Source organism: Arachis stenosperma, chromosome 5 (assembly GCF_014773155.1).
Source record: "Arachis stenosperma cultivar V10309 chromosome 5, arast.V10309.gnm1.PFL2, whole genome shotgun sequence".
In the NCBI taxonomy this organism is placed as follows: domain Eukaryota; kingdom Viridiplantae; phylum Streptophyta; class Magnoliopsida; order Fabales; family Fabaceae; genus Arachis; species Arachis stenosperma.
This window is the reverse complement of record NC_080381.1, coordinates 20,648,705-20,663,724: the sequence shown is the minus strand read 5'-3', so window position 1 is coordinate 20,663,724 and position 15,020 is coordinate 20,648,705. Positions and strand designations below refer to the sequence as shown.

The window sequence follows — 15,020 nt, the reverse complement described above, 5'->3', positions numbered from 1 at the left end:
AATAAATAAAAAGGGAGATTTCTTTACCTAAATGTGCAAATCTGTTTGTTGTTACGTTTATGTGCAAAACGAATTTATATGTAAACCGTGGCAACCCACCACGGTTTCTAAACATGCATAAACCGTGGGTGGTTACCACGGATTAGGAGCAAAAATTTGTAAGAGTAAACCGTGGTATGTCACCACGGTTTAGGAAGGCAATTTGGCAAGCATAAACCGTGGGGAGTCACCACGGTTTATGAGAAAATATTTAATCACATAAAACCCGGTGGGTTACCACGGTTTATGTAGAATAATGGGCAGAAAACGTGGTAGGTTTCCACGGTTTACTATGACGGGAATTCTATATATATGTGGGTGATTCAAGCACCATAAGAGATCATTCTCACAATGGCTAGTGAGGAAGAGAGCTTTCTTGCTCTGGTGCATTGCTCTGGAAAAATAAAAAAAAAGCAAAAGCCAAGGTGTGAAGTTCACGGACAGAGAACCACTAAGTATTTTTATCAGTTCGTCGATGAATTTGTCAGACTTGAAGAACAGCATCTTGGAGAAGCTTGGCGTGTTGGGTTGCAAGTGGGTGAAGAAACTATTCTACAAGATTCCCATGACGGTTGTCTCGACCGGTGTTCAGTATGAAACCTTTGCGGTTAAGGCTGATGAAGATATTAGGGTTCTGTTCTACTGTGTAAGGAGTTTTCCGGAGATCAGAATCCATGAGTTGTTCGCGAAGTTGGAGGTTGGTGTCGATAGTTCTGGGGCATCCGCTCCAGTTCCTTGCCCAGCTTCCGCGGGTGGTGCATCTAGTTCGATGCCTGCGGTCAGAGCGTATCTTTCGCCGGTTCAATCACCTTCTTTTGCAGCTGATTTAGACCAAACGGAGGTTGTTGGTTCTGTCCCTTTGGAGCATGCAGCAGTCATTGAGCATCCGAACGTTGTGGGCACCGGTGGTGGCCTGGTGCCTTATATCGAAGAATTTGGTGGACCTGATCAAGTAGAGAATGCAATGCGTGACGATGAGTCTGACCAGGAGCCTGTAGATATCGATGGTGACAGCGACGAAAACACAGGCGGCGATCCACATGCGCAGCATCGGCCTTCAAGTTCTGGTTCTCATCAATACCCTCCACACTTCTCCACACTAAACTTGGAAGCTCTTGGTCAACAGGAAGACAGTGGTAACAGAGTGGGTAGATCTTCTACAGAATTTGAGATTGGGCAATCGTTCCAGAGTAAAGATGAAGCTGTGCTCAGTGTGAAGGACTATAGCATCCGGCGAGGTGTTGAGTACAGAGTCATCGAATCGGATCATTTGAAGTATCATGGAAAATGCAAGGAATTCGGCAAGGGTTGTACTTGGTTGATTCGTGTAGCGCTTCGTGCACGAAAGGGAACTTGGGAGGTTAGGAGGTACAACGGGCCACACACGTGCCTCGCAACTTCTATTTCAAGTGATCACCGTCAGCTGGATTATAACGTTATATGTGCGAGGATTCTTCCTATGGTTAGGGCGGATGCTGCGGTTACGGTAAAGGTACTTCAACAAGCGACAGAAGCTGATTACGGATTCAGGCCTAGTTACAGGAAGGTTTGGATGGCTAAGCAGAAGGCAGTGGCACAAATATATGGAGATTGGGAAGAGTCTTACGCAGAGTTGCCCCGTTGGATGCTAGGGATCCAGGCGACAATGCCGGGAACAATCACGGTGCTGAAGACGTCTCCTGTTCAGATTGGTGGTGGGGTTGATGAGTCGACGGTGTACTTTCACCGACTTTTCTGGACATTTCCACCCTGTATCGACGCATTCCGGCATTGCAAGCCACTCGTCAGTATTGATGGTACCCACTTGTATGGGAAGTATGGAGGGACGCTGCTGTTGGCGATAGCTCAGGACGGAAACTCGAACATCCTGCCGATAGCATTTGCCCTTGTGGAGGGGGAAAATGCAGAGTCGTGGTCATTCTTCTTGTCCAATCTCCGAGAGCATGTGACTCCTCAGGAGGGTATCCTTGTTATCTCAGACAGGCATAATAGGATCAAGGCAGCGCTTGAGGCACCTGAGACTGGATGGTTGCCTCCTCGTGCATTCCGGGCCTACTGTATAAGGCATGTGGCAGCGAATTTCGCCCTAACGTTCAAAGGTAAGGACTCAAGGCGGTTACTGGTCAATGCTGCCTACGCCAAGACTGAGGCAGAATTTTACTACTGGTTCGACATCATGCGGACTAAGAATCCAGCAATGTGTGACTGGGCCAACCGTATGGAGTATGACAAATGGACCCAACATGAGGATGCTGGTCGACGGTTCGGTCACATGACCACAAACATCAGTGAATGTGTGAACTCCATGCTAAAGGGAACTCGCAACCTGCCGGTCACATCGTTGGTTAAGTCAACTTACGGGAGGCTTGCTCAGCTATTTGTGGTCCGGGGACAGACAGCAGAGGCACAACTCGGATCCGGCCATGAATTCTGTCAGGCATTGGTCAAGGCTATTGATCGGAACCTAAGAGACTCTAGGTGCTTCACTGTGACATTATACGACAGGCATCAGTCCGAGTACACCGTGGCTGAGACAACACCAACGGGGACGTTCTCTCTTGGTAGCTATAGGGTTTCTCTTAAAGATCACGGATGCGACTGTGGCCACTTCCAGGCGCTGCATTATCCATGTTGCCACGCCATTGCTTGTTGCGCCTACTCCCGGCTAAACTGGGCGTCATATGTTCACGAAGTGTATCGTATGAGTGAGGTGTTCAACATTTACAAGCAGGGGTTTCTCCCACCTATACCTGAAGGCCTATGGCCTCCATATGCTGGCCCAACCATCATTCCTGACCCTAATCTGCAGCGTGCAAAGGAAGGTCGTCCAAAGGCAACCAGGATCCGTGGAAGCATGGATCAGTCTCAAGAGAATCAGCCGAAGCGTTGTGGGCTATGCCGTCAGCCTGGGCATACGCGAAGGAACTGTCACCAGCGAACACAAAGTGGTGGAGGGGATGCGTAGATCTCATGTCGTGTAACCCCCTTCTATGCTGTCTCATTTGTTTCATGGTCTAGATAATGTCAGTAATGCATCGTTGGTTAAGTATGTCACTGTCAACATGTTTTATCAACTTTAAAATCTCAGATTAATAAACTCCTGTTATTTTATCTGTTTCATTAAACCACTTTAGACATCTTTCATAATGTGCATTATAATATAAACCATAGAGGAACACATAAAATAATCTGAAGCATGTTAAACTACTTGGTCAAAAGATAAATAATATTTAACATAAGTCTGAAAGCCATAAATACTAACTAGCATGCCCAATACATAAACTAACTAGCATGCTCAATACATAAACTAAGTAGCATGATCAATACATAAATAAACAAAGAAAGTACTGGACAGGAACATATAACATAACTAATCAGAATCCTCAATGGTGTCACTGTCATCATCGTCGAACTGGCCAAGCAAGTGGCCTCCGGTGCCACACAAAGGAGGACGCCTCACCCACCTAGGTCTGTGATCTGCCGCTGGTGCTGTGGGGTGTGCGGGAGCCGCGCTGAAAGCGGAGGCAGGTGTCCCTCCTAACGCAAACCATGGGTCGGACGGCGAAACTGCCGGCTCGTTCAGGTCAACTGCCAACTGAGCCTGAACATCGTCACTGCGTGGCTGCTGCGCACTAAACTGGGCATGCTCCTCAGGCATCTGTGGCCTATAATGGGTCTGATCATCATCCCTAAGCATGTCAGCTATGTCTCTGTAAAACTCGGACTCAGTAACAGGATCAGCAATGTCCACCCCAACAGCCGCGGTAGTAAACTCGGCAAAACCATATGGGCTCACGTTCCCAAACAGCTGTGAGCTAGAACCCACGTCGAACGTCGGCTGATCCATAGCTGATGCTGATCCAACTACATCCTCAGCGGCCACGTGACCAGTGGCGCCCCCCTGCTCGGATGGTCCTCCATCAGGCGCACCTCGACGGTCAGGCCGCGCAGGTGGCCGTCTGCCTCTACGTCGAGGAACACGGTAGTCCACTGGATCCCCAGCCTCAGCTCCAGGAACGTCCTGCTCCAATCGGTCGGCAAACTCCCTCCACTCGCGATCGGTGGTCCGGGTCCCAATACGGCGACGTCGATCGACTCGTCTGTTATCTGGTCTGTCATAAACGTGCACTCTAGGAGGTGCTTGGGACGACCCTCTGTGACGCGCCTCCTCAGTCAACACAATCGGCCTCGGATCCTGAAATGCTACATCTGGGGATAGGAACCTGTGCGCCACACGGCACCACCACTCTAGGTAATCTGCTGATGGACCAGGGTCGAGGACTCGATCGACCCATATGACTGACTGATGCCTGTTCTCCCAAAACTGGTGCCACTCCTGATAATATGTAGGAAACCACTGGTCCCCACCCCTACTATCCTTCGCATGTAGCCAATCTATGTTCAGAGCTACATCTGGGAGATGCTGAACACCGCCGAACTGGGGTAGAACCCTATCCACCTGGTGCCACTCGATCGCAGCAAAATATATCAGGCTAGTGACGGCCGTCCATAGCCGTCGGTGCTCGTCAGCTAGTATCTCCGGATGAATAACAGCAGCAACATCAGCAGAAGAATAAGGCTCCCACACAAACTGCATAGAAACAGTAAGACTTTCATGAGGCAGTGGCATGTAAGAAAAACTAGTACAACTATCAGTAATAAATAAATCACTCACATCGTGGATACGCAGTCGATCAAGTGCAAGGCGTGCGGAAACTAATCTCTGTGCCCCTGCATCGTTCCTTGGAACAAACTCGGCCCACCTACAATTTAAATTGAAATGATGTCAAAACAAACCATAACACATGCATTTTTTACAATTTATGAACGCATATTTTTAAACCATACCTAGAAGCAAGCGGAAAACCGAACCGGTCAAAACCAGTGGGCCTCAAAGTGGGAAACCTCCAGAAAATCCAAGACTGTAGTAGCTGTAGCGGCCCAGCCAAGTTAACGACGTTTCTGTTTGTACCACGACAAAGACACCTATACAACCAGGCTAGTGCAGCGGAGCCCCAGCTATATCTGCCCAAGTCATCCAATGATGCCAAATAAGGCAACCAGCGAAGGTGTACCCTGTTTGCATTCTTGTCCGCAAACAGCTGAGACGACAACAGCATCAGGATATAAGCGCGTGCGTATACACGCACGGTCCCATCAGTAGCATCTGCAGGGAGAACTCGGAACCTCTCGTGGAACCATGTGTAGCACACTGTCATCTGCTTCACTTTACTCTGTGGAGGTAACTCCCCGAACAACTCCCGGAACCACACCCATGCTGGTCTACCGTGTTCCATCAGATTCTCAAACTCAGTCAAGCACCCACTAACGGGTGCACCATCAATCGGCAAACCCAGCTGATACGCAACATCCTGTAAAGTAATGGTGCACTCACCAAACGGCATATGGAACGTGTGGGTCTCCGGACGCCACCGCTCAATAAATGCGCTAAGCAGAGACTCATCAACCCAGAACCATTGACTGTTTAGCCTAGCAAGACGATACAAGCCCGCAGTCTCCAGATACGGTATAATCCGGTCATGTAAGGGCATATTCTGCTGCCGCCTAACGGCGGTAATAATCCTACTAGGCTGCAAAACGTCGGTAACAAAATCCCTTAACATACAACCATTACAAACAACAACAAACATAATTTTTGTAGAATTTATTAGACTGCTCACATTAAATTCATTGATTCTCTTATTGTGTATTAAATACTGAAGCTAAGAAAACTATGCACTCATTACAACAAATTAACAATATAAATACAGAAAAATATCTTTGAATAAAATATTAATATTTATAATAAAATATTGTACAAAAATACTATTAACCACACTAAGAAGATAAATAAGCATAATAAAATATGCATTACTAACAGTACCGATAATAACATTAATATTTATGTAAATAATATTAATCAGAATCACAAAACAAATAAACGTAATAAAATATTTTTACTAGCAATATTCCTAATAATATCAATTGCTATATTAGAATTAAATTTAATAACAATAATAATAACAATAACAGTAACTAACCTCTTCGTCGATATATCCTGCCACGTGAGCGATGCCATTTAGTCGGTACAATCGATCCTCATCCTCCATTGGCCCCACCACCCACTTCTCCTTCACACCTCCAAACTTTTTCCAAATTCTCTCTACAACCCACCAACCTCCTATCTTTCCTGATGTGCCTAATGAATCCGTCCCTGCCTTCAGCGGATTACTTATATATGTAGACACACATAAACCGCGGTGGGTTACCGGGTTTTACGTTCAACAATATTTCCTCATAAACCGTGGTGACTCCCCACGGTTTATGCACGCCAATTTCTCTTCGTAAACCGTGGTGACCTCCCACGGTTTACATATAAATACATTTGCTCCTAATCCGTGGTGACCTCCCACGGTTTATGCATGTTTAGAAACCGTGGTGGGTTGCCACGGTTTACATATAAATCCGGTTTTGCACATAAACGTAACAACAAACAGATTTGCACATTTAGGTAAACAACTCTCCCATTCTATTTATTTAAGTAAATTGCTCTTATTTAGATTTATTATATTTCTTTTCAATATTTAAAAAAAACCTTAATATATTATCAATCCATGTGGTATTAAATATTATAGTTCTGAATTGAATGTATTGATTCTCTTTGAATCATATATGAAATTTTGTGGTGAATAAATTATTATTTGTATTTATTAATTTTGTAAATATTGATAAAAATATTCATCAAATAAAAAAATTAATTTGTATCTAAAAAAGATAGATTAGATATAATAACCCTCACTTATCTTCTTTTTCAAATTTCAAACTTTCATAATTCTTACTTTTTTTTTCTTCCTCTGTTGTCCAACCACCATTCCCATTTAAGATTCTAATTTCGTACCTGATGTCAGAGGAGTGTTCTTACGTCGAGACACTCTTCAACCTCTGCAAATTGTAAGACTCGAAAAAATATTAACTAGTTAATTAATTAATTAAAAATAAGTTAAAAGGGTTTAAACTGTCTGACCTGAGTTAAAAATTTAAAATTTATAATTTAAAAATTTACAGATAAAAATTTAAATCAGAAAATTAATTGGAAAGCCAAAATATAATTAATTGTGAAAAAAATGTGTACTGACATTATAATTAATTGTACAGATTTAAGTTTATTTAATACTGTGTATGAGAAAAATAAACATGTAAAAATAATCAGAAAAATATTTAAAATACAAACCGAAACACTTATTTTTAAAATTTTGGCCATAGGTGGGGCTAATGGGCGAAAGGGCAAAAATGTACCTCACTTAAAAGAGCCAAAACGTGACTCTATCCATTATTTTTCATTCTTCTTCAAGAATTAAGAGAGTGAGCTCGTACATGAGAAGAGAAAAAAGAGAAACCTTAAAATATTATTCACTTCCACTTTTAAATTTATTTTTTTCACAAATCGAAACTTTGATCAATAACTTATTTGCGGCTACACGTTCTTCTCATCTCTCTCTACGTTTCTATACCATTTTTGCGGTGAAAAATCACGAGAATTTTACCTTATTAACATGACAATGTTTGAATTTTTTTAAATTTCTTTTCTTACCAACAATTTATCGACAAAAATTCGTTAGTATCAATAGAGCATATATAACAAAAAGTGAAAACTTTCTATAAGTATATTAAAAAATATGTTGATTTGAAAAAGAAAAAATCTGACAATAAAAAATGATAAATAAAAATTATATATATATATATATATATATATATATATATATATATATAATTATGATTATTTGATTCTTTTAAAATGCACGCATTCAAATATGATTTATGTGTTAATATATATTTTTTATGCATCATAAAATAATAACAATTTTATTTTTAATTAATCAGTATGTTTGATGAAGTTTGTACATTTTGCATATGAATGCCGAAAATAGTATAAAGCCAATTGATCAAAAATTTTATTACATGTTTTTTTTAACTATTTTTCTTTAAAGATAACTAAGAAGTAATTAGGGGTGGAAATATGCACATTATCTGTGGGTATCCAATCCGATCCTACTCGATCGGGTAGGGTTGTTAACCCAATCCGCAGTGGGTAGGGTATGGTGCGGGTATGGTTCTCGTGCAGGTCAGGTAACATGCAGGTTGAGCTTCAACCCTACTCGACCAACCCGCACCCTATATATGTATATGTTATATACTTATATAAAAATATGTTTCAAGTAGTTGTTGAATCAAAGAACTCTCACTAAATGCAAAAGATCCTTAGCCACTAAAAGAAGATCAGTAATTGATAATTTAATACTTTTTTTTTACATAAAAGTCAATTCTATTTTAAATTATCAAATTATATAATAATGTTGCATTTTTTTGTAACTTGCAGATAAGGTCAAGTACCCACGGGTTAAGAACGAGTAGGGTTAGGGTTGGTATATTCTCAATCCATGGGTAGGGTTAGGGTTGGCTCCAAACCCTAGCCATTGCCACCCTTAGAAGTAACAACTTAGTTGTCAGTCGAATTTTAGCATACGAGATAGGAGCGATTTAACACAACTAATTCTTCTTCCTCTCAATCTTAACCTTCAAGTGAAAGAATTACGTAGATACAACCTAAAAAATACATGTATCATCCTTTTTCAGTTTATAGTGTTTACAGAATTTGTACCATTTAAGACCAAGTCTACATTCACTTGGTCTTGATCCATATTGGACAACCTTAAAATAAAATATGTTATCCTTTTTGCTTATGGGATCTGCTACGGATCATATTATGTTTAGTCCAAACTTTAATAATGTATCTCTCAAATCACTTGGTAAATGCTTTGAACAAAAAAAGTAAACTACCATTTTTACCCTTGAAAGTTCTGAATGCTAACAAATCTATTCACGAAAAAATAAAACTAAAATTTTTACCCATGAAAGATACACTTTTGCTAATAAAACTATCCGAACCCTAAAAAATTATTTGAAATCCCCAAAATTCCCTCTAATATAATCTAGCATTAACTTCTTTTTTTTAACTCCACACCACCACTCCCACCCAAATCCTTCTTCCCCACCACTCTCATCTCCAACCACCACCACCACTGTTGTCATCACCATCCCCAAATCCTTCTCTTTACCACCACCATCGAGCAAGGGAGGAAGAGTGAGAGAAAAAGGCAAAACAGATAGAGTGAGAGAATAACTAAAAAGAGAAGTTACTCATCACTGCTAGAAAATTTTATTTTAAAGATGAGGAGCATTCAAATTCAGAATTTCACATTCAAATTCAAACAACAATGCCTCAACAGAACCATATTATTACAGATTCAGCAATAGAACCAACAGAAATTGCAAACACAAATTCAAATTCCAACCGAAGTGAAATATTCAAATTCAACAATCACAAATCTATAATTCAATAATAAGTTAGGTTATGGAGATGCAAAATTAAAGAATGAAGCAAGAAAAATTAAAAATTAAAAAATACCATGACAACGACATATTACCGAATCTTCAAACTCCTCAATCCCCAACCTCAAAGCTCTGTGAACAGCGCTTCAAGGTTGAAATGCTGGAGCGGAGGCTGTTGTGGGAGATAGTTCCAATCAGAGTCCACGACGTTCTTGTAAAAGGTAACACAAAGATTAATGATTAGGTCATCGAAGCGGAGCTCAAGGGAATTGAGAGTGTCACCGCCATGTAGGCTTATGCATGCTTGCGAAGGGAAGGCAAAGAACATTCATGACCTTCGTTGATGGAGCAGCAACGGTGGCGAACAAGAACATTGGGAAAAGGCGGCGATGAAGCACAGATCTTGTCGTTGCTGCTGCTGGAGGTTGCTGGAATCGCTACTGTCAAGCCAGCACTGTTGTCACTCTATTTCTGTCTTTGAGGTGGTATTAGAGAAGGAGGTGGTGATGGCAGTGGTGGTGATGGCAGCAGTGATAGTGGTCGTTGGGGATGAGAGTGGTGGTGTGGAGTAATAAAAGAAGTTAGAGTTAAGTTATATTAGGGTATTTTGGGAATTTCAAATCATTTTTTAAGGTTTGGATAATTTTGTTAGCAAAAGTCCATTTTTCATAAGTAGAAATAGTAATTTTGTTTATTCGTGGATAGATTTATCAGCGTTCTGAATTTTCATGAGTAAAAATGATAGTTTATTCAATTAAAATGTTCTTTTAATTTGATGTCAAGTTTTGAAAAAATAAATATATTAGATACATCCAATATGTAGAGATAAACAAATAACTTATCATATATGATACCTTTACCTCACTAAAAGTCAATGTTCTTTTTGTATTGCCTACTGATAACAACATCAAAACTGTGAGAATATAAAAAGAAAAATAGGATTTAAATATACATACACAGAACATTGACAAAATTACCAATGTTATTAATTCACAAATAGGTAAATCACTGCTCAATCAGATAACTTACTTAATTTCATCTTCATTTTTATTATTCGTCTCTGTTTTCTCGGATTTTTCATCGCTGAGACTCATAGTTATCGGTAGAATAATCCAGGCTAAACTCTCTTTGAATATACTCCAATAAATGTGATGGTAATTTGATCGTCACATTAAAGGCAGCCCATGGTTTGTAAAAGTAAAATCCATCATGCTCATCTAATAATGAGAGGAAGAACAGTTGTTGTGCAACATTTCTTAGCTGTAGAATTATCCTTTCTTCCTTTGAATAAAATGATTTTATTTGATCGGTCATTGTTTTAGTTATGTATTATTCCTGACTTTTCACTTTCACTATGATGTCAATGACATTGCCAAAATGATCTATTCCAAACAAAACATTACCATATTGTTGATGGTATTTGTTGAAAAGAATTTTGGTAATACAAAGCTTTCCTGGATACATATGTATATGATGTGAACAATAATTTTAAAATTATTACAAAAAGCCTATAAACTAGCCAGTTTAGTTATTAAAGAGAGCGCTGTATATTTACCTTTTTGTACTCTCCATCTAGTGAGGTACTTTCTGACTGGCCACTTATTCTGTGAATCCATACATATTAAATGTGGCCTTACACACAAATTAATATTCATAATGTTATTAGGCTCAATAATAGTTTGTTCGATGGCAATTGAAATTCAAAATTAAAGTTTGTCCAACATTGAATTATGTCTTACTTTCTATTATTTATTCTATCCAACAATTGCTTGAAGTTTGGGATTGATGACTTACTGATTTATTGCATTATGTTTAGGGCTTAAGGTTTACCATTAAAGTTAAACATATCTTTTATATCTTTTATTTTCAAACACATAATTAATGTTATCCCTCTATCTTCAATGAAAATGGATAGAGAAAAAATCTTAAACGGCCCCTGACAATTATCTCGAAAGACAACGAGGTCGTCAACAAAAAAAATTACCCCTTTTGGCCTTTGATCTTTATTTTCATGAGACTGATTAGTCCCTCTGTCAATATTTTCTCTCTGTATTAACGGAATAAGCCTACATAGCATGTTAAACTTTTGATTTATCCATTAAGAACTAACTAGGATTAACAATTTTTTTTTTGTTGAGTTTCGTTGTCTTTTAAGGATAATTGTCAAAGCCGTTTAGTTTTTATTTTTATTTTTTATTACCTTTTTCAAATACATTAACTAAATTTACTGTGTAAAACTAAGAAATATTAGTGAATTTTAAATTATTTTTACTTATAAAATTAAATGGAGGATATATTAATGATTTATGTGTCACATAAGTATGTTTTGAAGAGAAATCATTGACAGAGGGACTAACTAGTCTCACAAAGTTAAATATCAAGGGCTGAAAAGGGTATTTTTTAAGATCTCGTAGTCCTTCAAAAAAATTATCAGGGGTCGGATTGGGTATTCACTCAAATAGATATAAGTACCATTTTGAGTCTCTCTCCTTATCAGTATGTGATTCAAACGGGTTGATTCAACTTTCTTGTGCAACACACGGGTCATTAAACGAGGACACTTAAAAATAGGGCTGCACACGGATCAGATCAGATCGGATATAACCAAAATCTCATCCGCACTAATCTCATTAGATCGGATATGATCCTATCCGCAAACTAAAAAATTATCAGGGGCCGGCTCAAATGGATATAAGTATCATTTTGAGTCTCTCTCCTTATTAGTATGGCAGTGTTTGGATAGTGTCTTTGAGACACAAATACACAGTAAGACATAGACACAGAATACACAATTTTTTTTTGCTATGTTTGGTAATGATGTACAAGACACATTGATCTCAACCAAATATCATATTTATCCCTATCACTGCAACACCACTACTAACATTGCTTTCTACCATCACTGCCATTAATTTTTCAGTCTCAATCTAAAGAACTATGAAATATCATCAAAATCTTTAATCGAATAATCAAATCAATAATTTTTTTATATATAAAAAATTAAAACAGAGATCCAAGAAAAAAAGAAACTTGAACAAAATATATCCAATGAAAAAGAATAATAAAAAAAAAATACAAGAAACAAGCACAATTTGAAAAACATATATGGAGGCGGTGAAGACAGATCTATATACAGGGAGAGGCAACGGAGGCGTTAGCGCCGACACGAATCAACAAAGGCAACGGAGGTGGGTGAAGGTAGATATAGAGGCAAGGCAAGGCAACAGAAACATCGACACAAGCGACGAAGAAGAGAGGCGAACCAAGGCAGATCTAGAGGCGGCACGACGACGGAGATGACGGAAGGTGACAGGGAGGCGGCACAACAATGGTGACGGAAACAACGTTGAGAGGGAGATGAGGGCGGCGGCGGAAGAAGAGAGAGAAGGCAGAAGAGAGGAAGAGAGGCGGACAAAGGAAAGAGGCAATGGCGACGCCGGTAGTGGTGACGGTGACAATGGTGGAAGGAGAAGGCAGGGGTAGAACAGAGATTGGAAGGTGGAATGAATTGGAAAAGAAGAGGGAGACTTATGAAGATAGGGCAAAGGATAAAATTGGAATTTTAAAAAATTACTAAGGATAAAATTAAAAAAATTTGTGTGGGTTATGTCTCAGTGTCACAGCTTGAAGGAGATACACAAAATACATGTATTTTATGTACATCTGTGTGTAACCGTGTCCATCAAAATTCTGTGTCTCAACAAACAAACAGTGTACACGTTCCACCGTGTCCATGTCTTTAGTGGACATGGACATGGACCAAACGGGGCCTATGTGATTCGAACGGGTTGATTCAACTTTCTCGTGCAACACACATGTCGTTAAACTAGGACACTTAAAAATAGGGCTGCACACAGATCAGATCAGATCGAATATGGCCAAAATCTCATCCGCACTAATCTCATTAGATCGGATCCAATATCCGCACACTTGCGAATCGAATTTTGGATATATCCGCAAAAATAAAAAATATTTTTAATTTTAAAAGAATCAACAAAATAAAAAAAAAAGAAACTGAAACCTAAATCCCTAATTTGGCATCAATGTTTACACTACAATATATCAATTATAGACACCACAACAGTAACAAAGATATACATTTCAAAAATGAAACATATTCTTTTTAACAATAGAAACATAAATAATGAATCAAATGTGAAATGAACAGAATCAGATCAAAAAATAACAAGCAGAAACAGATCTGTATTTTAAAAATCAAATCAACAAAATAAAAAAAAGATTTTGAACCCTAATTGAGTAGAAGCAAATCTGCATTGGAGAAACACATAGAATGAAGAAAGGATGTAACCGACGAAAGAGCAGAGACAAGCAGGCGACGATGAACAAAGACAACGAATAAAGATGACGACCGCGCCAATGGAGAAGACGACCACTGCGCCGAAAGAGGAGACAACAATGCGACGATGGAGATGGAGAAGTTGATGTAGTCTTAGTGGTTTAAGCTGACGACGGAAGAGACACGACGATTAACGACGCTTCGGTGACGGAGGTGAACAGTGGTGATGGATGATGTGAACGGCGAGTCTGGGATAATGAATGAGACTGGGTCTAGGTGAGAGAGGAGAGGAGAGCAGCGCCATTACTAAGTGTCTATGTTACGGAATTAGGGTTGCCAACTATAGTATTTGTATTATGAGTGCGGATTTGCGGATCTGCATATTAAATCCACATATATCATGACAATATCCGCTATCCGAGTGCGGATCGGAATAGATCCGATCCGATGACTTTACGGATCAAATAATATTCGCAAAATACAGATCGGATGCAGATAAATACTGCGAATAAGTGAGTAAATTAGTAAATTAGTAAAATCATATGGAGTTTGGGCCTTTGGGAAAATGTATTTTGTATCGACCAAACCAACATCCTTTAAATTCTTAAAAATGTTCACCAAAACAAAATTTCTTGAAAATGCAAATACAATACCATCATGGTTATACCAAAATTAAAGAAAATGTGACCCATATTATCATGCTTATGCTTCTCATACTCCCTAGTCTCTATTGGGTTGGGCCATTTGCTAGCATAATTCCTACAAAATAGGGATGTGCCTCTTGAAAGTTTTTGTTATTTTAATGGGGTTAAGGCCAAGTAAGCAAGACCAAACTAGTCCACCATATAAAAACTATGGATAAAGAAAGCCCAAGGAAAGAGGGTGATTCACAATTTACTGATTTACATTATGACATTACGTGTACCTGTTAACAACCATATCACGTGTACATTTAAAATTAAAGTAGTTATTTGTAGTTAATATATATTAGAATAACAAATTTATATTTAAAAATTTTAAATAATTATATATTTATTATATAAATAAAATATCTGATAATTAATTTTTAATGTACAAATGTATAGTTTAAGAAAATCTCATCTTATCGCTTGTGCTATATCCGAAACCTCAACACATGAACATCATACAAATCTTTTCCAGGATTAAGATGTAGCAAAGACTGGAGAGAGTTTTTTTTTCCCTTTAAAAAAAGAAAGTAAATTTGCAAAACAATTAGGAAAAAGTATTCGTACTAAAAAAAAAAACAATTATTGTAACTTGTGTCTGAGAGGAC

General features: G+C 38.8%; 1 protein-coding gene across 1 annotated transcript; it reads left to right on the top strand.

Annotated features, from left to right (window-relative positions):
• Window positions 1–514: 514 nt before the first annotated feature.
• LOC130980539 (uncharacterized) lies at window positions 515–3,004 on the top strand. Its single transcript, XM_057904206.1, has one exon. It carries the CDS (start codon window positions 515–517, stop codon window positions 3,002–3,004), a length of 2,490 nt encoding a protein of 829 aa, XP_057760189.1.
• Window positions 3,005–15,020: the final 12,016 nt, after the last annotated feature.

What these genes read in the sequence shown, in the direction of transcription:
- LOC130980539 (XM_057904206.1), top strand. Translation starts at nt 515, where the DNA reads ATGAATTTGTCAGACTTGAAGAACAGCATCTTGGAGAAGCTTGGCGTG.